General features: G+C 41.6%; 2 protein-coding genes across 13 annotated transcripts in view; one reads left to right on the plus strand and one right to left on the minus strand.

The window, feature by feature from the left end:
* CDK7 (cyclin dependent kinase 7) overlaps positions 1–5,456 on the plus strand; it is a 29,217-nt gene extending 23,761 nt beyond the window's left edge. For all 9 annotated transcript variants that reach the window (XM_036408846.2, XM_036408845.2, XM_036408842.2 and 6 more), the window contains one exon: positions 4,883–5,456. In XM_036408846.2, the coding sequence (XP_036264739.1) occupies positions 4,883–4,998 (116 nt within the window). In that variant the 3' untranslated portion in view covers positions 4,999–5,456. The remainder of the gene's footprint in view (positions 1–4,882) is intronic.
* CCDC125 (coiled-coil domain containing 125) lies at positions 577–25,187 on the minus strand. 4 transcript variants are annotated; one of them, XM_036408825.2, is made up of 13 exons: positions 25,046–25,179; positions 18,731–19,031; positions 15,409–15,467; positions 14,081–14,167; positions 13,215–13,292; positions 12,218–12,303; positions 10,821–10,903; positions 8,841–8,956; positions 7,479–7,586; positions 5,496–5,670; positions 2,353–2,483; positions 1,151–1,516; positions 577–921 (listed from the first exon to the last, which is right to left on the minus strand). In XM_036408825.2, exons 1-12 carry the CDS (start codon positions 25,112–25,114, stop codon positions 1,211–1,213), a joined length of 1,599 nt encoding a protein of 532 aa, XP_036264718.1. In that variant the 5' UTR covers positions 25,115–25,179; the 3' UTR covers positions 577–921; positions 1,151–1,210. The 4 variants fall into 4 exon arrangements, with proteins under 4 accessions (XP_036264718.1, XP_045427474.1, XP_036264720.1 ...); XM_045571518.1 differs by having other exon boundaries at positions 1,148–1,516; XM_036408827.2 differs by lacking the exons at positions 15,409–15,467; positions 18,731–19,031; positions 25,046–25,179 and adding an exon at positions 14,272–14,454.
* Positions 25,188–25,612: the final 425 nt, after the last annotated feature.

Genomic DNA, 25,612 nt, shown 5'->3' on the forward strand with positions numbered 1-25,612 from the left:
TATCTTAATATCTGATAATTATAGTTCTTCATCATCCTTTTTTTCAAAGTTCATTTGCCAAGTTTTCAGCTTTTATTATTATTTACTAATGCCAATTAAATATTCTTCCTTTAACACAACTATAAATGATTTATAGTATTACCTTATACTCTGTTGTTACCTATTTAAGTAGTATTCAGTGAAGCCATATATCTTTTCACTAGAGATCATAATTAGATAAATCTTATCATTGCTGGTAATGTAATACATTTCCTTTGACATAATTGTGATGCTTCTAATATAGCAACATTCCCAAAAGATATTAAAGATTATTACTATGTAATATTTATAGAAATAGAAAATTAAGTGGCCTAAAATTTAGCATCAAGACCAAGAAGTTCTCAGACTGGTCTGAATACCAGAATTCTGTGTAGATTTGGCTACAGAATGTCATTACATCAACAACAAAAACTAGGAAGGTTACTAGCTGTGACTTTGAATATACTTCTGCCAAAGTTCCACCATACTAACTTTTAATTGAGATTAAGGAAGTTTTAAGAAATATTACATGGCAAATGAAAAATACTGAAAAAACAATAAAACATGATATATGTATTTTAAAAATTAACACTCTATCACTCCTAGGCATTGTTGTTGTTTCTTAGAGCATTAATTTACATTATATTCTTGCTTGAGCTGATCAAAGATGCCATAGTCATTCTAAATAATTAAATAATTTTTTCTCTCTCAAAATAATTACTTTGTTTTTAAGATGTTGGCAAATAAGATTTTAAAAATATAATAATGTAATTTATAAATATGTTACCACGGAATACTAACAAATTTCTTATAGAAAACATTTTGAGTATTTAAGATGTCTCCTAGCATTTAGAAATATCCGGAAAACATACAATCCTGAAGATGTGGCAGTGTTTACACAATCTTTTTTTTTTAAAATATATTTTATTGATCTTACAGAGAGGAAGGGAGAGAGATAGAGAGCCAGAAACATCGATGAGAGAGTAACATCGACCAGCTGCTTCTTGCACACCCCCCACCGGGGATGCGCCGGCAACCAATGTACATGACCTTGACCGGAAACGAACCCGGGACCTTTCAGTCTGCAGACCGACGCTCTACCACTGAGCCAAACCGGTTTCGGCTACACAATCCTTTTTCAAAAGTCCCTTGACATAAACAGTTCTCAGTTCTAATTTCAACTGCTTTATCTTCAAAACTTGATATTTTGTGGCAAAGAATGAGATCTTTTCAGAGTTCTTCTATAGTTTTGATCTGTATGAAGATGCTGGATTGAACAAACACAGCCCACAGAATTAAAAATGTGAACACTTGAATGTATAGGATCGTGCAAAACAGAGAATTCTGAAGTTTTCTGCTTGGGGTGTTTTAATGGAAAATTGTTTTTCATGGGATTTTCTTTATTCTCTCTTGAGCCTATGTCTTTGTCTTCCAGTGCCCGGGCAAGCATGTAGCTAACTTTTCTCTGATGAGCCAGAGCTTCTTCTTTATCATTCAGCTGCATTCACAGGAATTAAACATATGCCAGTTAGTCAACAAGTAACAGTATAGAACTATAGTCAGAAATATTTTATCAAAATGTTCAATCTAGCCCTAGACAGTTTGGCTCAGTGGATAGAGTGTTGGCCTACAGACTTGAGTCCTGGGTTTGATTCTGGTCAAGGGCACATGCCTGGGTTTCAGGCTCAATCCCTAGTATGTGGTGTGCAGGAGGCAGCCAATCAAAGATTCTTATCATTAATGTTTCTCTCCCTCTTCCTCTCTGAAATCAAAAGTACACTTAAAAAAAATGCCAAACTTTAAAAAAAAGTTCAATCTGTCAAGTCAATCAGTATGAATTAATTAGGTATCCACTCATTCCCAAGCTTCATGCTACAAGTTATTGATATTTTTTCAAGGAAGAAAACTATTCTTTCTGCTAAAAATTGTAAGTCATCAGAAGGGAGGAGGAAATACATATAGAAGTATATATGTATATAAAATCAACATGTGCTTATCACTGTAAAAGAAGGTGAAGTTAAATATAAAATTGTTTTTACATTTATATGCAAATAACACTCTCCTATAGATAAGCATGTTTGTATAATGTGAGTCTCTTTGGTCATCTGGAATGGGGATAACAGGACTGGTTTCAAGCATGTGGCAATGATTAGAGGATCTCTGAGGAATTGGATAAGTACAAGGTCTTGTCATAAACTACATTTCAGTGCAGATGACAGATGCCCTTTTTCTCAGAGGTGGAGCTTATGTAGAGAGTATAAGGAGAAGAAGGAACATAAAGGTTTATGTAAAGAGGAAGAGTTGAATTAATAAAAAGAAAGCAAAGATACTAACCAAATCTATTAGCATCTTAAAGACTTCCTGAGGATTATCCTGGTCTTCAGTCTTCTTAGAATTGTTTTCTGAAGGGAGCATACCCAACAGTTTCTGCCCTAAGGTCTTCTTAGTCCTTTGTGATAGTGATCCTAAAATTGAACATGAAAATCCAGCTGAGACATAAAAAGACACAGATGTAGTACTGCCAGGAAAAGAGGTACGTATGACCCAATGCTAATTCACTCCTCAGGAGACAGCTACTAGCACAGGTGAGTCAGTGGAGTGGGAAGAGCACAGGCTTTAGTGCCAATATAGTAAATGCAAGGAGAGGACCACAATGGAATCCAGAGCAACACGCTGCCATTCTGTTGCATCACCGCTCCTCAGCTGGCTACCATGAAGACAGTGCCCTCCCGGGAGAGAGTGCAGCCCATGCTATCAGATCATCTAAGTCCTCCAAAGGAGCCAACCGTCCAGATTTGTATGTGATATATCCCAATTTTAGATGTTAGCCACTTACATTATTTGAGAATACCATGCAGACCCCACAAATCATATCTATAGGCCAGTGGCCTCTGAACCATGTGAACTCTGCTTTAGAACCAGAAAGACCTGCACTTGAATTTTAGCCACTTGCTAACTGCATGACCTTGGACAAGTTCTGAGCTTCATTTCCTCACCTCTAGAACAGGAATAGTGCCTGTGCCTCAAGGTTGCTATGTTATTAAATAATAGAGCATCCATTGCGGAAGGAGAGTGGGCAGTTAGCATTTAATGGGTACAGAGTTTCTATTTGGAAAAATGAAAAAGTTCTGGAAATGGATGGTGGTGATAGTCACACAACAATGTGAATATGCTTAATGTTACTTAAAAATGGCTAAGGTGGTCATTGTTTTACCACCAAAACAAAAAAACTGACAGTTGTGAAAGCATCTAGCCCAGGTACTGACAATGTTGAAAAATCCACAATTGGAAGTATGTCACTAATGCTCTCCTTCATCCATAGAATAATTTGTAACACAAAGTACAAAATTAATAGATTTATATAGAGAAAATGTCAAGATTGTTTTTGGAATGCTTTACAAATGGTCTGCTGGGAAACCTGGAGCAGATAAACCACAGTGAATGGGACTCACACTGATCTCTTCTGTGAGCAACTGTGGCAAAGGAGAAACACCAGACCAGCTGACCCACTCGGCAACTTCAATGCCTGGATGAATCTGTCTCTACATTCAGCCTACAAAAAGGACCTGTGCTTGTCTCACAAAGAAAAGTTGATTCCTGAAGTGTTAACCACACAAAAGAAAATAATCGTCCTATATCTGCTCAGATTATTGGAATATAGTACTAGTAAAAGTGATCAAAATCTTGTCACGAAGAAACTCACAGTTACTCAAACTTGTAAGGACTTGTAAAGTCTTTTCAGAGATGAATCAATCATTTTAAATTCTGCTTCTAAATCTCTGCTTTAAGGAAAAGCAAAGACTGGGAGCTACACATATCAAATAATTTATGGGAAAGTTCCTAAGGTTTATTACTAGCTAAGAAAGGCAGGAATTCTGGAAAATAAAATGAGTCCAGCTCTAGCCGGTTTGGCTCAGTGGATAGAGTGTAAGCCTGTGGACAGAAGGGTCCGGTTTTGATTCCTGTCAAGAACATGTACCTCGGTTGCAGGCTCCTCCCCAGCCCTGGTCAGGGCATATGCAGGAGGCAACCAATCGAAGTGTTTCTCTCACATCAGTATTTCCCCCAGTAGTGGGGGTGCAGAAGGCAGCCAATCAATTTTCTTTCATCAATGTTTCTCCCCTCTCCCTTCCTCTCTGAAATCAATAAAATCAATAAAAATATATTTTTTGGGGGGGAAGGGGGAATATATATATATATATATATCTCCATCCATCCATCCTTGGGTGAGGATTAAAATGTAAATAAATAAAATGAGTCCGGCCCAGATGGTGTGGCTCAGAGGTTGAGTGTCAACCTATAAACCAGGAGGTCACAGTTCAGTTCCTGGTAATGGGCTCCATCCTCACTAGAGGGCATGCAGGAGGCAGCCAATCAGTGATTCATCATTGATGTTCCTCTTCTCTTTAATCAATAAAAATATATCTTTTTCAAAAATACATTTTATTGATTTTTTACAGAGAGGAAGAGAGAGGGATAGAGAGTTAGAAACATCGATGAGAGAGAATCATCGATCAGCCGCCTCCTGCACACCCCCCGTCGGGGATGTGCCTACAACCAAGGTACGTGCCCTTGACTGGAATCGAACCTGGGACCCTCCAATTCGCGGAACGACGCTCTATCCACTGAGCCAAACCGGTTTCGGCAATAAAAATATATCTTAAAATAATAATAAAATGAGTCCATACTCAAGTGCTGAAATGAGTACAAATCTACCTCTTAAAAGTCCAGCTTGGCCTACGTAGCACTACCCTTATAGCCTATATCCATACATAGTTAGTGGCCCTTCTATGCCAGTGACATAAGGTTACTTTTTAATCATGTCTTCCCCCCTCCTTTTCTTTCATCACTCTTCTCCCTACAATGCTGCCCTTAAAGAGTATACCTTTAAATAGTTGCAGTGTGGCTCCTATAAAAGGCATAGCAGAGAGAAGAGATGCCCCAAAGGATGATCGCCCACACATTTGTTGTCCATGGTAGAAATAGATACTCTTAATGTTTCCCTCTGATTCCTAAAAGGCTAAATACATGGACTATGTTTTATTTCCCTGGAAAAATCACCTACCTTGAGTTGGACATTGAAGTTTTTGTCAAGGAATTATAGAAAACCATATAAATATTGATTTTTGTACTTCCTATAAATTACTGTTGAGGACTTCATTATATTTGCTTAATGGCCTCTATAAGTCTCATGTCACAAAAACTTTTAGAAGTTAATTTCAGGACAATGCGAAATGCCATTAGAAGAGTACTAAAGATTATCCTGTTATTTTATGGCTTTGTTAATCCCAATAGCTCATCTGCATATATAATATCCAGTGACTCCTTTCTTCCAATAGATACTAAAATTTTAAATCACAACTGTATGCAAAATTTTAATTATATTTTTAATTGTATTAAATATGCTTAATCAACTTTGCTTATAACCAAGAACTTCCAAAATTATACCTGATTTTGTCATTATAGTTCATATTTACCATCCTCTTTAAGGTGCTTCCAATTTATCCATTTTGTTTCTTTTTTACACATTTTATCCATTTGTGTCAATCTTAGTGCCTGGTCATTTTTCCTCATTAATTGTTGCTCAAATGCAATTCTGAATGCATCTGCCATTATGTAAGCTTCTTCTTTTCTCTTCTGCAAAAGTTCCAGCTGGTTTTGAAAGAAAGTTTGAAAGGTGTCAGAGGCAAAACCAGAATAATTCTTGTCTGAATGCTGAGTCAGATTAGCAAGTGCAATCTCCCTGCCTAGCACGGGACTACTGTCTGTCTTTCGTCAATTTCATCTGCTTTAGTTAGTAAGTGCCAGTTCTCGCTGGCAGGAGCTGCCCACTCTGAACTGGATTACCAGAAATTCCCCTTGTGCCTGTCCATCCTTTTGGGCTTCATTATCATAGACAGGTCTTGTGTGTGTTCTGCCCCTCTAGGGAGAGGGGAGGCTGCCAAAGGCTGCATTTCAGTACTCCAGTGGGCCGTTCCAGCCCATGCCACTGAAAATGGTTTTGAATTATCATCTTACACACGCCTCCTATAGTTGACCCTTACTCTGAACTATGTAATTATATGCTTCTCCTGATGAATTCTCAATATTTAGCTGTTAGCTTTTCCATATAGTCTGAAGATTTTAAATTCCATACCTTCAGTAAAGGTAAAATATTTTTGAAATAATGCCCCATGCACTGTATTTGTTATTAAAGCTAATTAAAATGACAGCTACCATTTGATTAAATGCTGGTCATGTGCTAAACATATATCTACTCCTCTAGTTCTTACAACCATCCTCAAGACTAGTTATTACCCTTTGTCTAACATATGTGTCCAGAGCCGGAGCTAGACAGTGATAGACCTAAGATCAAAGCTAGGTTTGGTAACACAAAGGCTCCTTCCGCTGAACCTCACTGCTCTTAACCTTCATGTTTATCTCATTAATCACTGTTGCAAATCCTAGTAATTTTAAGTATAAGTGCACCTTTTCCTCCAATCCTATATAATAAAGGGTAATATGCAAATTGACCCTAACAGTGGAATGACTGGTTGCTGTGACATGCACTGACCACCAGGGGCAGATGCTCAACACAGGAGCTTCCCCCTGATGGTTAGTGCGGTTCCACAGGGGGAGCACCACTGAGCCAGAAGCAAGCTCATACTGTCCAGCACAGTGGTGGTGGCGGGAGCCTCTCCCGCCTCCATGGCAGAGCTAAGGATATCTGACTAATGGCTTAGATCCACTCCCCGTGGGAAGCGGGCCTATGCCATTAGTCAGATATCCCCTCAGGGCTCCCAGGCTGCCGGGGAATGTCTGACTGCCAGCTTAGGCTCAGTTCCCCCAGGGAGTGGGCCTAAGCCGGCAGGTAGACATCCCCCAAGGGGATGCAAGAGGGTGCAGGCCAGGTTGAGGGACTGCCCCCCACCCCCCGCCCTGAGTGCACAAATTTTCATGCACCAGGCCTCTATTGTATAGTATAAACAAAAGAAATAGAATTTAGGGCCAAAACCGGTTTGGCTCAGTGGTAGAGCGTTGGTCTGCGGACTGAAAGGTCCCAGGTTCGATTCCGGTCAGGGGCATGTACATTGGTTGCGGGCACATCCCCAGTAGGGGGTGTGCAAGAGGCAGCTGGTCAATATTTCTCTCATTGGCGTTTCTAGCTCTCTACCTCTCTCCCTTCCTCTCTGTAAAAAATCAATAAAATATATTTAAAAAAAGAAAGAAAAAGAAATAGAATTTAGGAAGTATTAACTACAATCTTAGGCAACCAACTTTATGTGGCTACAGTATTGTGCCAAATACTATCTGTATTTGGAACCATGTCCAATTTATAAGTTAATGCTATTGTATAAAACTAAGCATAAGATCCACTGCCAATGACTACTAAAATGAAGCTAATAATTGCAGATACTTATTTATTCTACTATTAATAGAGAAACAAAACCAAAGCTTTTACTGTTCTGATAATGCGATACCTCTTGTTTGAGCTGAAGCAGCCTTTTCTGAGCAGATGCCGCCGTTTGAGCACAGGAACAGGGCCTTCCTCCAGGACCATGACAGAGGCAGGCTCCAAGGACCGCAAGCTTTAAATCCAAAAGCATTACCCCGTTACTAAGTGTCAGAAATGCAGGACATTACTCAGCTGGACAAAAATGCAGGGGCACACCCACACATACCCATGCACATTTCTAGTCAAGCATCTTATTCAAAGAAACTGGAAAGGAAAACAAAAATAGAAGAAAACCGAGAACTGCATTTCAGGACTCAAGAGAAGGTTCATTACATGCAAATAAGGAAAGAATGTTGTTACTTGGAACAAAAATGTAATGGAATTCTACTTTCCTTCTTTTCACTCTCCACCTTCACCTTTAACCTGGCACCAGTTTCCTATAATTCTGAATCCTTGGCAGGACTTGACCTAGTGAAGCCAATATTAACATCCACCATGTGAACTTCCTGTGACTGGACTTGGCCCTGCTGCCTAGCATTCACTACTGCCAGCTCCTGTCAGGGAGAGTTGCATACTCAAAAGTGAATGGATTTTAATGTCAATGAGAAAAGCAATCATCTGTCCACTCCTAAAAAACAACAACAATCTATGGCCCTATCCAGTTTGGCTCAGTGGAGAGAGAGTCAGCCTGCAGACTCAAGGGTCCCAGGTTCGATTCCGATCAAGGTCATGTACCTTGGTTGCAGGCACATACCCAGTAGGGAGTGTGCAGGAGGCAACTTATCGATGTTTCTCTCTCATTGATGTTTCTAATTCTCAATCCCTCTCCTTTCTTCTCTGTAAAAAATAAATAAAATATATATTTTTAAAAAATCTATGATTATATACCGTGAAACCCTCCTAACATAGCTTCTGCTAAAACTGTAAAACTAAGAAATAAAAGTAAGGAAATGGCCGGAACCGGTTTGGCTCAATGGATAGAGCGTCGGCTTGGGGACTGAAGGGTCCCGGGTTCGATTCCGGTCAAGGGCATGTACCTTGGTTGCGGGCACGTCCCCAGTAGGGAGTGTGCAAGAGGCAGCTGGTCGATGACTCTTTTTCATCGATGTTTCTAACTCTGTATCTCTCTCCCTTCCTCTCTGTACAAAATCAATAAAATATATTATAAAAAAAAAAAGTAAGGAAATGGCTAACACATCCCTTAATCTCCAAGAATGACATGCATGAAGGGTGTGGTACTAGCAAGACAAGAGCTGAACTAGACAAACCCATGGGCCTCTCAGTCTCAAATTGTAAGTAGGATGCTATAACGGGAATGTGTAACAGATGGTGATGGTGGGAAGTAGAAAATTTCCATCCTTCTAAGCTTTCATACCTGCTTACCTACCTCAAGGCCCGAAACCTCTGTAAAGTCACTTTTAGCATCGCACATGTTTTCCTGAGCCGTCTTCTGCTGTTTGATTTCCAGCATCGCAAGGGCTTCCAAATACTGTAGATTCAAGCCTAGGAAGGGCCATACAAAAGAATGTAGTTATGAGGGCTAACTCTGGTCTCACCTAATCTTATTACATCAACATCTGTACTCATTTCTTTACAAGCAATGCATATACATCAGGCATTGCCCACAAAATTTGGCCCCATCCAGAAAGTCTGCTAGAATAGTGGGAATGGCTGAAGTGAGAGAATACATGTGTAACACTAGATAAAATGTTATTACTTCTAATGTGGAAGTGTCTTAACTTTGCAACCTAAGTCTGGTCTTCATTTACCCGGAGTTTTTGATTTATAGCATTTTCAAAGAGAAAATATACAAAGGCAAATTATTCACAGACTTTGTAGATAACCAGATGATGGACTATCATATTTGTTTTTTGTCAAACGTACCAGCAATCCGCCCTAGCTGGTTTGGCTCAGTGAATAGAGCATCAGCCTGCAGACTGAAGGGTCCTGGGTTCAATTCTGGTCAAGGGCACATGCCCAGGTTGGGGGCTTTATCCCCAGGAAGGTGTGGGCAGGAGGCAGCCAATCAATTATTCTCTCTCATCATTGATGTTTCCCTCTCTTCCTCTCTGAAACCTATATTAAAAATAAATAAATAAATAAATAAATAAATAAATACATATAATACATATACATATATACATATATACATATATACATACATATAAAAAGTACCAGGGATCCAAACTATCAGATTTTTTTCAAGAATTTTCACAAGAGGATCTCAAACCATTTAGAACATTTCTGCTATTTACTGGAGAGCAGAAAACTTTAACTTCTCCCCTCTTGTTGCAGGGCGGAGTGGGAGGGAGGATGAGGAGGGGTTGTCACAAGCAACTTCTGTCTGGAGCACTAACCTAACACAGGAGAAATCACTGGTATGGAGAGCACTGTGTGAGTGTGAGTGTGTGTGTGTGTGTGTGTGTGTGTGTGTGTGTGAAACTGATTTGGCTCAGTGGATAGAGCATCGGTCTGCAGACTGAAAAGTCCCTGGTTCGATTCCGGTCAAGGTCATGTACCTTGGTTGCAGGCACATCCCCAGTAGGGGGTGTGCAAGAGGCAGCTGATCGATGTTACTCTCTTATCGATGTTTCTAACTCTCTATCCCTCTCTCTTCCTCTCTGTAAAAAAATAAATTATACATATATATATACTTATATATACATCTTTGTTGATATATATCTTTTTTCTTTTCTTTTTTAATATATTTTATTGATTTTTTTACAGAGAGGAAGGGAGAGAGATAGAGAGTTAAGAACATCAATGAGAGAGAGTCATCAATCAGCTGCCTCTTGCACGTCCCCTACTGGGGATGTGCCTGCAACCAAGGTACATGTCCTTAACCGGAATCGAACCTGGGACCCTTCAGTCTGCAGGCTGACGCTCTATCCACTGAGCCAAACCTTTTTGGCTGATATATATACATATCTTTATTGATATCAGAGAGGAAGGGGGAGGAAGAGAGAGATAGAAACATCAACATCAATGATGAGAGAGAATCATTGATTGGCTGCCTCCAGCACACCCCACACTGGGGATCGAGCCCACAACCCAGGCATGTGCCCTCGACTAGAATTGAACCCAGGACCCTTGAGTCCACAGGCTAACACTGTATTCACTGAGCCAAACCAGACAGGGCAAGAATTATTCACTGTTAAATGGTAATTTTGTTACATAAATTTTACCTAAAACATTTTTAAAATTAAAAAACCTAAAAGATGCATTTCTTCTATTATTCTTAAAATATATTACTTCTAAATATTAGCACTTCATCTCTATTGATGTGTATGTTATTAACATAAAACATTATATAAAATGAATCTTTTAACATAATATTTTAAAAGAATCATCAAAATACTATTCTTACTTGCATTTTCAGACTTCAGCATTTTAATTTCTTCCGTTTTTAGTTTCAAAGTTTCTTTGAGGACTGCATTTTCACAGTTTAACCTGGGGAAAAAGTACCCACCAAATGTTAATAACTAAAACATTAGTGCTTTGTACTTAGATCAGAATGTTTTTACCACATAGAGCACAAAAAATAAATATAATTTTTCCTACTTCAAAGTCTAGAATTTAGATGTTACAAAATAAAGACAGTTTAAAGGAGTGTGGAAAGGTTTTGAACATACTCTAAACCCGTAAGTATAGCTCAGAAAAAATCAGAACCAGAAATAGCTCTAAGGCATCCATTTTGAATATTCATTCTCTTTACTAAAGTGTTAATTCAGCTTAATAAACATATCCTTGGGTGAGGATTAAAAAATTAAAGTTAAATTCACACTAATGAAAGAGTTGATCAAAAGATTTTGTTTGAAAAAATAGTGTCAATGCTAAAGTAATTTGGGAAACAATGACTCTTACATTGTTTTTAAAAATACTGCCGAAACTGGTTTGGCTCAATGGATAGAGCGTCGGATTGGGGACTGAAGAGTCCCGGGTTCGATTCCGATCAAGAGCATACCTTGGTTGCGGGCATATCCCCAGTAGGGTGTGTGCAAGAGGCAGCTGATGGATGAGTCTCTCTCTCATCGATGTTTCTAACTATCTCTCTCCCTTCCTCTCTGTAAAAAATCAATAAAATATATTTAAAAATAAAATAAAATAAAAATACACTTAGCCCTAGCTAGTTTGGCTCAGTGGATAGAGCATCAGCCTGTGGACCAAAGGGTTCAATTCCGGTCAAGGACACGTACCTAACTTGCAGGCTCCTCCCTGGCCTGGGCCCTGGTCAGGGCTCATTCAGGAGGCAACCAATCGATGTGTTTCTCTCACATTGATATTTCTTGATAGCTCTCTCTGTCTTCCTTCTCTCTCCCACTTTCCCTAAAAATGAATGGAAAAAACATCTTCAGGTGAGGAATAACAACAACAAAAAGTAAAAAAAATAAAAATACAGTTTAGCCAGGCCAGTATGGCACAATGCATTGAGATTCGTCCCATGTACCAAGAGGTCCGATTCCCAGTCAGAGCACACACCCGAGTTTCAGGCTGGATCCCCAGTAGGGAGTATGCAGAAGGCAGCCAGTTGAAGTTTCTTCCTCTCTCTCTAAAATCAATAAAAACATAAATTAAAAAAATACATTTTATACTATTTTAAACAAGAAAATTAAAACTAACAGAAAGACATGGAGCTGGTAAGTGGACAAGCAATAAGAATTTTATAATACAGTTAGCTCAAGGAAGATGAAGGCCTAAGCTACATTTGAATACAAACATTTTAAAGATTCACAAAGAAAAACTATAGAATAATAATATGCAAACCTGTCACATTTTTGGGTCCAAGTTTCCTCTATATTTTTAGTTCTATTCTGTTCAAATTCTATTTTCCACTGCAAGGCATTTATTTCCTATAGAAAAAAAAGAAAGTAGCACTTCAGGACATTGTGATTAGCTAAAATAAATAATATAATCACTTCACAGAAATAGGTTCAAGAGAAAAAAAACTAAGCATTGCTCAAAAAGAGTATGACATTTGTAAACCCACATAACACACCACTTAACACTCAAAAGAGCTTTGCCAGAGCTTGCTTACTATAGGAGAAATTTGAAATTGTTTAGCTTAACAATTTGCTGGTCCAAACCTGGATTTCTCATCATTCCCCCCGAATCCCCTAACCAGTGGTCGGCAAACTCATTAGTCAACAGAGTCAAGTATCAGCAGTACAACGATTGAAATTTCTTTGGAGAGCCAAATTTTTTTAACTTAAACTTCTTCGAACGCCACTTTTTCAAAGTAGGCTCACCCAGGCCATGGTATTTTGTGGAAGAACCACACTCAAGGGGCCAAAGAGACACATGTGGCTCACGAGCCGCAGTTTGCCAACCTCGGCCCTAACCCATTCAGACTCCACAAGCAAAATACACTCCTGGAAGTCTGAACCCAGGGCCGTTTCTTCAAGGAGAGTATTATCGGCACAGGAACAGGACCTTCCAGGGTGATTCCTAACTACTGTTTTAGTGAAGATGAGGTGGCCAGACAAAGGCAGGCTCTGGAAGCAGAAAAAGAAAAGGAGAAAAATAGGAAGTGTCAACATGGCAGGCCTCCTCTTCTCTTAAAATGAGGAAGTAAAAGAAACCTAATACTTTGTCCATTTCACAATCTGGATTATAAACTCCTAAAGGGAAGGAACCATATGAGGTGCAGCACACCTCGCAGAGGGTGTGTACAAACAACATATCCACTAATCAGGTGACCTTTAAGGAAATTCTGCCTGAGAGCTTGTTGGATTAACTACATCTATGCTAAAAATGCAAATACCTTCTCCAAGGATCTCTTTTCGTCCACAGTTTTTTGAAATATTGCCTGGGTATGGCTTGTGGCTTTGCCAAATATTGCCTAAGAAAAATAAAAATCATATCAGTACAAATTAAATTTCTAATCACTCCTATATGCATGATGAAGTTAACATTTTTATTTTAAGACAACAGAAAAGTAATTTGAGATGAGAATTTCCACAGAAGACTACCTTTTATGGAGTGTTTGATAGATCAAAAGTCAGAAGATCTTGGTTGGGGTCTTTCCCACTGAATGTGAGCATGCACAAAAGGATTCCGCACAAAGACTTGTACACAAACATTCAAAATATCCAAAAAGTGGAAACCCAAATGCCCATCCACTGGTGAATGGATAAAAAAATGAAATGTGTTATACCTGTATAATGGAATATTATTTGGCAATAAAAAGGAAGAAAGTGTTGACACAGGCTACAGGATGCTTGAACTTCGAAAACATGCTACCTAAAACAATTAGGTGCAAAAGAATCCAGACACATAGTGTATGATTCTATTGATATGAAATAGAAAAGACAAATCTATAAGACAAAAGGTAAATTTATGGATGGAAATAGTGACTGCTAAGGCATACATAGTTCCTTTTTGTGGTGTTGAAAATGTTCTAAAATTAGATTATGGTGATGGTTGCACAACTTCAGTTTTAGTAAAAATGAATTGTTTGCTTAAAACGAGTGAATTTTATAGCTTGTAAATTATACCTCAATAAGACTGTTAAAAAAAATCTAGACCTCAAAAAAGGACCTCAATTATAGTGAGCCCTGCTATTTTTGAAACCATACCACTTAGTACTGAAATGTGAAAGTGATGGAAGTTTAAAAAAAAACTTCTTACCATGCTTTGAAGAATTTTCAGTGCTGCCACTTTACCTTCAAGTTGTCTTTGAGATGCCTCCAGTTCGGTTTTTAAATTCTCTACCTCCTGAGGAGAGAAATAAAATGAGTCTTCTTATCGGCAATCCCAAATGATCACTTTGATAGTCTACATTTAAGCTCCACATCCAGTTTGACTGGATGCAGTCTGACCTTATAAATGAGGTTGGAAATTAGTATGGGCTCTATAAGTGGACCAGACAGACCAAAATTGAGAGCCTCACTATCAGGTGCCATTTGTAACTCAAAACCCCAAATATTTTGCTTTTACCCATCTATGCCACACAGTTAAGAACTTGAAAGAAAAAAAAACTTCCTTAGGCCACATAAAAGAAACACGAGTATTCACACAGCTACAGTAGTTATGATGGGTTGAATTGTGTCCCCCTAAAAAGAAAGGTTCAAATTCTAACTCCTGATACTGTGATTGTGACCTTATTTGGAAATAATCTTTGCAGATGTAATCAAGTTAAAAGGGAATCAGATTGGATTAGGGTGAACCCTAATGATGGTGTCCTTATAAAATGAGAAAAATCTGGGCACAGACACAGGGGACAAGGCCAAATGGCAGAGGCGGAAACTAGAGTGATGCTTCTTTGAGCCAAGGAATGCCAGGAGCAAGCAAGCATTGTCGGATTCCCCTCCAGACTTCTCAGGGGGAATATGCACCCCACACACACCCCTTGATTCTGGATTTCTGGCCTCCAAAGCTGAGAATAAATCTCTGTTGTTTTAAGAGTATATGGCACATTGTTTCAGCAGCTTTCACAGGAGTCACAGACACACACCAAGACCGGCTGCCTGCTTCCCACAGGAAAGGCACCCCGCCCCCCAGAAACTCCTGCTCCCAGCTGGCAAGCCACCTCCTGGCAAACTTTTTGGTCTTTTGACTTCAAAGAGGTTAAAGTAAGGCAGGTTATTTCAAGCCATACATACAGGAAAGACAGATGGAAAGAAGTGGTAACTATTTTCTCCAGAAGATTTGAGAAGTAGTAGGTGAGAGGCAGATGGGAGGCGGAGGAGAGACACACACACACACACACACACACACACACACACACACACACACACGAGTGATGACGACGACTGGTATTTCCGTAAAGAGCCTTTTTGAGAGATGAGGAGGATAAGAACCTGAGGAGGCCAGCTCATAGTTTTACCCCATGGCTCCTTCACAATATCTGGAAAGCCAACATTTGCCTTCCACACAATTCAAGGATTCCTTAAACAAAGTATCTACCAGTGGACCTTTATCCCCATGAGAATTTTTATATTCACCAGAGTACATACCTCTAATGTTTCATCAAGACGTTGCTTTAACTCTACATTTGACAATTCGGAATTAGAATCTATTAGGAAAAAAACAAACATTTTCTTTAACTAGTAATATAAGGACATTTGTTTACAAATTATCAAATGTAGATTTCCCCTAAATTGCAAAGAGAAATGAATTGTAATACACCAAAAAATTATAAAAATAGGTAGCTTAAAATATTTTACAAATGAAGAGACACATACTTTGAATAAAAAGACTTTTAAAAAGGACTCTAAAATAAAACTGTTGTAGCCCAAGCTGGTTTGGCTCAGTGGATAGAGCATCGGCCTGCACACTAAAGGGTCCTGGGTTCGATTCAAGTCAAGGGAACATGCCTAGGTTGCAGGCCCAATTCCCAGTAGGGGGCTTGCAGGAGGCAGCCAATCAATGATTCTCATCACTGATGTGTCTATCTCTCTCTCCCCCTCTCCCTTCCTCTCTGAAATCAATTAAAAAATATATTTTTAAAAAACTGTTGTTAATAATTTGGTCAGTTACTATATATTATTACTATCCAAACACAATACAAAAACACATGAATGTTGGTGAGTGAACTAAATAAGTTTTGTGTTGGCTTAAATTTGGTCAATGTAGTGATATGAATAGCTAAGAAATAACCTGAATTTAATTTCTTTCCAATGAGAATGACTAGCAGTCTCTTGTGACTTCAATTATTCTCTCCTTATGTGATCAACTGAGACATTACACTGAGCTTTCCAGGAGCTTAATTTTCTTTTCTTTTTAAAAAAATATATCTGCCGAGACCGGTTTGGCTCAATGGATAGAGCGTCGGCTTGGGGACTGAAGGGCCCGGGTTCGATTCCGGTCAAGGGCATGTACCTTGGTTGCGGGCATATCCCCAGTAGGGGGTGTGCAAGAGGCAGCTGATCGATGACTCTCTCTCATCGATGTTTCTAACTGTCTATCTCTCTCCCTTCCTCTCTGTAAAAAATCAATAAAATATATATATATATAAAATATATATATATATATATATTTTTTTTTTATTTTATTGATTTTTTACAGAGAGGAAGAGAGAGGGATAGAGAGTTGGAAACATGGATGAGAGAGAGTCATCGACCAGCTGCCTCTTGCACACCCTCTACTGGGGATGTGGGCCCAACCAAGGTACATGCCCTTGACCAGAATTGAACCTGGAACCCTTCAGTCCGCAGGCTGGTGCTCTATCCACTAAGCCAAACTGGTTTCGGCCAGGAGCTTAATTTTCATTGCGATCTCACTGGCAACAGAAAGATGTTATAGTGACAAGTTACAAGCAGGAGGAAAAGTAGAAGAAAACTAGAATATATTGAGGAATATTAAAATTTTCTCAAAACAATTTTTTCCTTTGCTATTCTGAATTTTCATCAACATGACAGTATCCAAGGTAAAACCTATTTCATATTTTCACTCTGATGATGCAACATTTCAAAGGAGGAACAAAAGTGACATTGGATTGACAATGACAAGTTGTTTTATTAATACTGTGGTAGGCAGAACAATGGCCCTGGACAATGCCAACATCTTAATCCCCATAACCTGTGAATACACGGCAAAAAGGACTTTGCCGATGGGATGCACCTGGAGATGGAAAAGTACCTGGGTTACCCAGGGGGGTCCAATGTACTCACAGGGTCTTTATCAATGAAAGAGGAAGGCAGGAGAGTCAGTGTCAGAATGACAGGAATGAGAAACACCCCAACAGCCACTTCTGGCTTTGAAGATGGAGAAAGAGGACCATGGAAGCTGGGAACGGCCAGGGAACGGGTTCTCTCCTAGAGCTTCCAGAAGGAAGGCAGTCCTGCCGATGGCTTGATTTTAGCCTGGTAAGACCTGTTTTGGACTTCTGACCTACAGGACTGTAAGATAATAAATGTGTTTTGTTTTAAACCATTACATTTCTGGTAATTTGGAAATAACCTATTAGGAAACTCACACAACATTCTCACCTAGGATCGGGTCAACTTTGATAAAAGATAAAAGTCCATAACCCAACAAAACAAGAACTCAGACTATTACTGTTGCATCTTGCTTCCATCCCAGTGGTTTCCCCATGTTTTTACAAAGCATCATATTCAGTTTTCAACATCTAGCTTGCAAAACAGTATGCACTCCTATGCATGATAAGAAATTGGAAGAAAAATACAAAATAATCCCATCCTGATTTCAAGAAGGATTTTGAGGGAAAGGGATAGATCCCCAGCTACATCATGTTGTTCGTGTATCTAAAATCATGCTTCTTGAATTACTTTTGTGTTGATCTAATGTGTGTTGGCTCCACTTGTGTGAGGAAGTTTTACAATGTGGATTACAAAAGATACAGTCACAAAAGCTGTGCCACGGCGTAGGCATGGCCTCATCCTTGGGTTTCCAAACACTTGGAGGCAAATCATTCTATCACAGTATGATCTGCACTTTATTCTTTCCTTAATGTACAGCATCATTTATGTTTAGCTATAATAAGTGAAGATTAATTTTTTGTTGTTTTTATTTATTTCAGGGAGAGGGGGAGAGAGAGAGAGGAACATCAATGATAAGAGAGGATCATTGATCAGCTGCCTCCTGCACACCCCTACTGGGGATCAGGCCCACAACCCATGCATGTGCCCTGACTGGGAATGGAACCATGACCTCCTGATTCATGAGTCAACAATGCTCAACCACTGAGCCACGCCAGCTGGGCAAGACTACTTTTGTTTTGCTAATTTTCGAGAATTTTGTAACATCCCTAAAATAACCAGAAACTTGTGTGTTCTGCTGGTAACACTCCTCCCCCACATAAGCACTGGGCTTGCCTGTTCAAGTGTCACCTCCGTAGCAGGCCTCCCCTGACCCTTGCCCAAAATAGCAGTGTCCCAGCCCCTCCAATCACTCACTATCCCTTCACTTACCACTACCTGACGTTGTAGGTTTATTCTGTGTCCTACAAATAGGGCCTTGGACAATTTTGTTCAATAATATTATTCCCAGAGCTTAGAACTGTCCCAGGCACCAAATAGGTACCCAGTAAATATTTGTTGAATTAGAAAAAAATAAAAAGGAATACATGAAGTATACCACTATATCACACACACACAAAAAGCAAGGTGGGGAATTATTCACTGATATAACTAACATATGTGTATTAATGCAGAATAACTAGCGTACTTCTCAATTTGAACAATTCTTGGAAACAGAAACATGAATTATCTTTGAACCATCACCAATCTCAAGAAGCAAATAAAGAAACATTCCTAAAATGCACTCTGGAGACCACTGTCCTGAGTGGGGAGGGAGGTGGGGACACGGCATCCTTACCAGTGCTGCTGTGTCGCCTGTGATGGTCTTGAGGCCAGGAATGCTGAAGTGTAGCACCACTCCTTTCCTCCCCCTTTCTGGGGAATGGGGGAGGGCTGACGGTCGTCTCATCTGACCTTTTCCTGGATGTGAACAAATGTGAAACTTGCACTTCATAAATCCCGCCGGGCCTTCTTCCGAGGCCATACCCTAAGTCGCCTTCTGCCATGTCATCGTCCTCTGCTTCCCAGGTCTGCACCCCGGCCTCACTTGGCAGCCTCAAGGCCCTGCTCATCGGTGACCATAAGGAAAAGCAGGCCCTCTGCAGTAAGAAAAAGAGTAGTTAGCTCGCCGTCCGTACAAGAAAGTTGGGTTTTCCAGGGCAGAAAAGTTCCTGTTTGTGTGAGCACCAGCACACAAACGCCATCCAATTCAACATTTCAGGACTCACTGGAGAGAAAAAAATCCCACTTCTTATTTCCAACAAGCAGCAAATGGTAAGGAAGCAGGAAAGGCAGTTACTGAATAACCTACTGATCAGGATAAAGCAGGTGGGTCTTTGCCAAGCTTATAAAGCAACAGGTTCTGTTTTCACAAGCCTAAAAGCGACATAAAATTCAGACAATTCTTTGAAAACACAACAACACGAGCCTTGCAATGAAGGACTAACTAAGATCGTCCAGCCTCGGTTCCCTCTCAGCCCTTTATTCAATTCAGGTGCCAGCGCTCTTCCGGGGCAGCCCCACTCGGCTCCTTCCTCCTTGGCCATTTCTGTGCAGACGCTGTTAGCAAAGGTCTTGTCTGTGGGACAGTGATAGGTGGGAGGGGGGAAGTGCCCCACCTCCCTCTCAAATCAGATTGCCTCCGTTCAAAACCGATTTTGCAAGGCAACCAGCTTGGCAACCGCAAAGCCTTCTCAGTGGCTGAGGGCTTGATGCCCATCTCTGCCCGCCCTCAGCCTAGGCTGACTCCCTGGCCTCCCAAGCTGTTGACCATGCAGGCCAAGTACTCCTGCCCCAGAGCTCTGCATTCACCCTGTCCCCCGGGGTGGGGGATGGAGAGGGGGAATGAATGCTCTTCCCCCGGAGAGCTGACAGCTGATTCCTCACCTCCTGTCTTGTGGGTCCTTCCTTCTTCGGCCTTACCTTCTCAGTGGGGCCTTTCCTGGCACCCCATCCAAAACTGCAAACTTCTCCCTGTCCCACGCATCTCTCCTGGGCACTATGACCTTCCAACAAAGCCACTGCTTTGTATCATATTTTACCCATTTCCACATCACGCCTCTAAAAGGGGAAAGGTAGTACAAAAGAAGGAGCCCAGTGAAGCTGAGGGTGGCTCCAGCCTGCCTGGAATGCCTCTCAAGAGCTGGGCAGCGGAAACCAGTTTGGCTCAGTGGATAGAGCGTCGGTCTCTGGACTGAAAGGTCACAGGTTCGATTCCGGTCAAGGGCATGTGCATTGGTTGTGGGCACATCCCTGGCAGGGGATGTGCAGGAGGCAGCTGGTCGATGTTTCTCTCTCATCAATGTTTCTAGCTCTCTATCCCTCTCCCTTCCTCTCTGTAAAAAAATCAATAAAATATATTGAGAAAAAAAAAAGAGCTGGGCACCCTGAAGATTCCCCCCGAGAGCCCAGGCCTGCGGTGGAGGCCCTAAGAGAAAAGTGAAACAAAGGAAAGCCTCTCCACCAGGGCAGAGGCTTTCCTTTGTTTGGTTCACCACTTGTTCCCAGCGCCTAAAACTGAGACATAATTGGTGCTCAAGAAATCCTGTTTAATAAAAGAACAGTCCAGCTGGAATGGCTCAATTGATCAGTGACTCCTATATGCACCCTGACCAAGGATCCAGCCCACAACCTGGGTATGTGCCCTGACTGGAATCAAAACCACCACCTTTTGCTGTAGGGGATGATGCTCCAACCAACTGCACTGGCTAGGGCTTAAGGGCTTTTGCTTTTACACATTGAAAACATATGGTACTTGGACCCTAAAAACAACAGAAAACCCTTCATACGTGATCAGATCTATTTGGCATCTATGTATGGTTTTAATGGTGGAAGAATAAGAGAGAGAGAGATCAGTAAAAAATGAGATGTAACTATTTTTGAAAGACTGCATATATGAGATTTATTTTTGAAAGTCCTGGTAAGCAACAACTTAAACAGCAGGATATTTAGAAAAGTATGTCAGATGTGGGTGGTTGGTTTTTTTTTTTTAATGAGTCTTGTGAAAAGGATGAAATATTTCTAAATATTTCCAAGTGGCTGTTTGGTAACCTGTGGTGGTGAAAGCCCCTCTTAGCTGCATTCTGTTCTGGGCTGAGCATCTCAGGTGCTCTCCAGCCACCAGGCAGGCCACGGTCAGGTCGGTGCCCACGATGGTCTCCAGGCCGGGAAGGCTCAGGGATGATTTCCCTGTGGGGCGTTCCTACCTGGAGATGTTTTCTTCTGGGCAGGCAGTTAGCCCCATGGTATGGAGTGTGCAGCCTTGCCGAGGTGATGGTTTTGTTTTTCTGCCCTAGAGGCAAGTTGATTTCAATTGGCATAGTCTTTCTTTGCTTTATTCTTTTTGCTGTCGCTGGGTTTTTTGTTCGTGTGTGTGTGTGTGTGTGTGTGTGTGTGTGTGTGTGTGTTAATGCTCACCTAAGGACATGCTTAAAGAGGGGAAGAGGAAGAAGAGAGAGAGAGAGAGAGAGAGAGAGAGAGAGAGAGAGAGAGAGAGAGAGAGAGAGAGAGAGAAGAGAAAGAAAGGAGAGAGAAACATTGGCAGATCCATTTTTCCCCAAAAACTTTAATAAAATCATCTTGGTTCCTTTACAAGTTTACTTCCTAAATAAGTAAGTTCTATTTTAATTTGTCAGGGTAGATAGGAAGTTATGTGTTACCTAAGATGCTGTGTTTTCTAGATTCCTGTTTATAACCTCATATCTCTGCTAAGGAAGATGTGGTCAGGGTTAGGCAGCCAGCAGTGAAGAAAATGGAATTGGTCAACACAAAGGAAAAATGCAATAAGAGGAAAGAATATGCAACCACAGGATTAGCTAAGAATATTTTTTAATGTACCCCAAATATTCAGGATCATGAGAACATCTTCCTGCTATTAAGAGTTTAACATAATAGTAAGCTTTCACATGGTCCAATGCCCTACTGTTTTTTAATTCAGGAACTATTGGCTGTGGACCCTTCCAATTTTTATACACTAATAGTAATATTAATGTGGAATGCAATCAAATTAAACTTGACTTTTGGAACATATTATTAACATTCCATTTGACTAGTTTTAAATGCATTTAATGTTGACAGCCAGGGAGGCAGTAGATGGGCAACAGAGAAGACCTGGCCTCGGGAGTTCTGGCTTCCAATTTCACTCCACTGCTGCTATTCTGTGACTTCTTGGAGCCTATCTTCAAATTTCCAAAATGGGTTTAAGCATAACTACTTTAGAGAGTTATGCTTAGCTCTATAAACCCTATATTTGGGCACCACTATTTGAAATCAATGTTAAATGAATTAGAATTCGAGTATTAGTTTTTCCATTTGTCAAATGGAGGAATTGGACAAGATTTTTTTGTTCTTTAGAGCCCTAAAATTCTAGTTCTGTATCAGCATTTTCTTCTTTTTTTTTTAATATATATTTTATTGATTTTTTACAGAGAGGAGGAGAGAGGGATAGAGAATTAGAAATATCGATGAGAGAGAATCATTGATCAGCTGCCTCTTGCACACCCCCTACCGGGGATGTGCCCGCAACCAATGTACATGCCCTTGACCGGAATTGAACCTGGGACCTTTCAGTCCGCAGACCAACGCTCTACCACTGAGCCAAACCGGTTTCGGCTGTATCAGCATTTTCCAAAGTGCCGCCTGGAACCCTAGTTCTATGAACTGTGAGGTGTTGCTGAGAATGAAAGAGCCCTTCTGGTTTTATTAAGAGCGGTATTTTACTATGCCAGTCTAGGCACAGACGCCTAGCCTCACACCATACAGAACTTAGGAACCATCTCTCTGCTCCTTGTTCTGTGGTCTGGTCACTCGGGAAAGGCCACAGGATGAACAGATTGCAGACAGAGCACGAAAACAACTCTCTGAAAAGAGACCAGTGACTTCCTAGCCACTAAATCTAAGACCTAGTCTCGTCCCTCCGCCACCTCCACTTCTGCAGAAAATGTGCCTACTGACTCACCGCCCAGGCCCCTGGCCCCACAGGAATCTCGTTGGGGGGGTAGGGGGTTTGAAAAGCCAAGAAACCTTCCCCTACCCCACCCCCAATACTGACTCTCTCTTATCTGCCCCCTCAGGCTCCTTTCCTCTTCCTGTCCCTTCAGTATATGTTTGGCTTCCATTCTTAAAGACACATCTCCCGCAGGATATCCTGGTAGCATTCAAACACAGCTTGTTTAAAAACAAATTCATTCCCCTCCCCAGTTCCAGCTGTGTCTCCTCCTGCGTCCTCTATTTCTGCAAACGCTGCAACCATGCTCTAAAACACCCAAGGCCAAACTTCGGAATTTTTTTTCTTCTCTTTGGTACCTTCAGTTGTCAAGTCCTCTAGATCCACAATCTCCCAATGCCTTGTCCTTTGCACCTGAACTTCATGGGCCTGGCTGAATTTCTTATTCTCCTGGTCTAGACCAATAATTCCCTAACTGATCGACTCCAAGCTACCCTCCACACTGTTGCCAAGCACAGATCCAGTGATGCCTGTCCACTGATGGCTCCCATGGCCTGTATGATAAAAGTGTTGCTCTGCTGCCCAGCCAGTGTGGCTCAGTGGTTGAGGTCACAGTTCGATTCCCTGTCAGGGCATATGCCTGAGTTGTGGGCTTGATCCTTAATGTAGAACATTCAGGAGGCGGCTGACCAATGCTTCTCTCTCGTCATTGATGTTTCTATCTCCTTTTCCCTTCTCTGAAATCAATATATATATTTTATTTATTTATTTATTTATTTATTTATTTATTTATTTATTTATTTTTAAAGTATTGCCCTGTTTGCTTTAAGAATCCTGTTTTCACTTCCTGTTTCAACTGTGAGTACTCCCTGGGCTTGCCCTTTGCTCCCACATGAGAGAACTTACATCTGCTCCCAAGTAGTGGCAGCAGGGCCACCTTCAGTTCCCACCCCAGGGATGCTTTCCTCCCCTTAGGTCAGCCAGGCCTCCAGAGTACCCTGGCCACATGTGATTGCTCCAACCTTAGCCCTTCTAGCTCTGCACTAAAGTTTTTACTAGTCCTTACTTCTATTTTTTTTTTTTTTAACAGTCCTTACTCCTTACCTAATGTTTTTACTGGACACACCCCTAGTGCAGGGAGTATTTGTGTCTCGTTTGCTTGTGCATCACAAGTGTCCCAAAGATAGCTGACAGATTTAAAACAGGAAACAGATTCCTGCCTAGAAAACTGGACTGGGAGCATCCACACCCAGTAGCCTAACAGCTCTGGCCTCAGCAAACAGGTTGGTCAAACAAACAATTCCTGTCAGGCCTGGCAGAGAGCAGTGAGCTGGATCCCTGCCTGCACAGTGGCCTGTCGCACAGCCCCGGAGGCTTTTGTTCTGAAACTTTTCCTGTTAAGACAACTTTAGATTTACAGTGACTTGCAAATACAATACGGTATGTCCTTTACCTAGGTTCCGCTAGTGTTAATATTAGGGTACTTTTATCAACATTAAGACGTTAACGTGAACTAAACCACAGACTTTATCAGAAGCTCCCCAGTTTTTCTCCTGATGTCCTTTCTCTGTTCCAGGATGCGATCCAGGACACAGCATAGCATTTAGTGCGCGGTCATCGCTAAGGCTCAAAGTGAATAGGAAAACAGTAAGGAAGGGAGAGAGAGAGGCGGAAACGGCCTTTCAATCCTATTCCTTATATTTTCACCGTCGGACAGGCAGATCCTCCCGCTTTTGGCGGGACAGACCCGATTTTTAAACAATTTCCCCCGCGGCGTTTTAAAAGAGTCCAGATTTGTAATAATATGAACAATAAAGATTTATTTAAAAAAAAACAAAACAAGTTCCGATTTTTGGAAATAATCTTTCCAAAAATCGGGACTTTTTTAAACGCCGCGGGGAACATTGTTGAAAATCGGGGCTGTCCCGCCAAAAGCGGGACGATCTGGTCACCTTACATGAAGCCAGCCTCGGCGGGGAGGGAGCCGGCCGGCCAGCTCGTCCACAGCCGCCGAGTCCCCACGGCTGCGCGCCGCCCGGGCCCCCCACGCGCGGTGCCCCCCTGCGGGCTCCGCCCCGGCCCGGGCCCCACCGCCCGCGAGGGGGGGGTGTGGGACCCCGGGCCCCGCCAGGCGATGGGGACCCCGCCGCCCCCGCGCCCCGCGCTCACCCGGCGCTGAGCCTCCGCGTCGCGCGCCGCCCTCCGGCCACGTGACCGCGGGAGGCGCCACCCGGGCATCACCTGCGGGGCCGAGGGCGCGGGCAGCGGCTCCGCCTGCAAAGCCCGGCTTCCCCGCTTCCTGCTCCACCTGCAAAGCTTTCCCGCTTTCCCGCTCCGGCAACCCAGGTCTACATAATAGCCCGGGGCTGGGGGAAAACACGCCAAGGCCAAGTGTGTGCGTCAGTGAAGGTAACGTTAGACCGTTCAATGCTATCTAATAAGCGCATTGCACTGATCTTGTCCTATTATCAGGGGAAGCTTTTAGAGTCTCGGTTCTGTCTACTTTTCCATCTATCTAGGTATGTTTGCTTTTGAAAAGCAGCTGGTTGCCGAAACAGGTTTGGCTCAGTGGATAGAGTGTTGGTCTGTGGACTGAAGGGTCCCAGGTTTGATTCCGGTCAAGGGCATGTACATTGGCTGCGGGCACATCCCCCCTGGGGGGGGGGGCGGTGCAGGTGGCAGTTGGTCAATGTTTCTCTCTCATCAATGTTTTAGCTCTCTGTTCCTCTCCCTTCC

This window comes from Pipistrellus kuhlii, unplaced genomic scaffold (genome assembly GCF_014108245.1).
Source record: "Pipistrellus kuhlii isolate mPipKuh1 unplaced genomic scaffold, mPipKuh1.p scaffold_m20_p_4, whole genome shotgun sequence".
Taxonomy (NCBI): Eukaryota; Metazoa; Chordata; class Mammalia; order Chiroptera; family Vespertilionidae; genus Pipistrellus; species Pipistrellus kuhlii.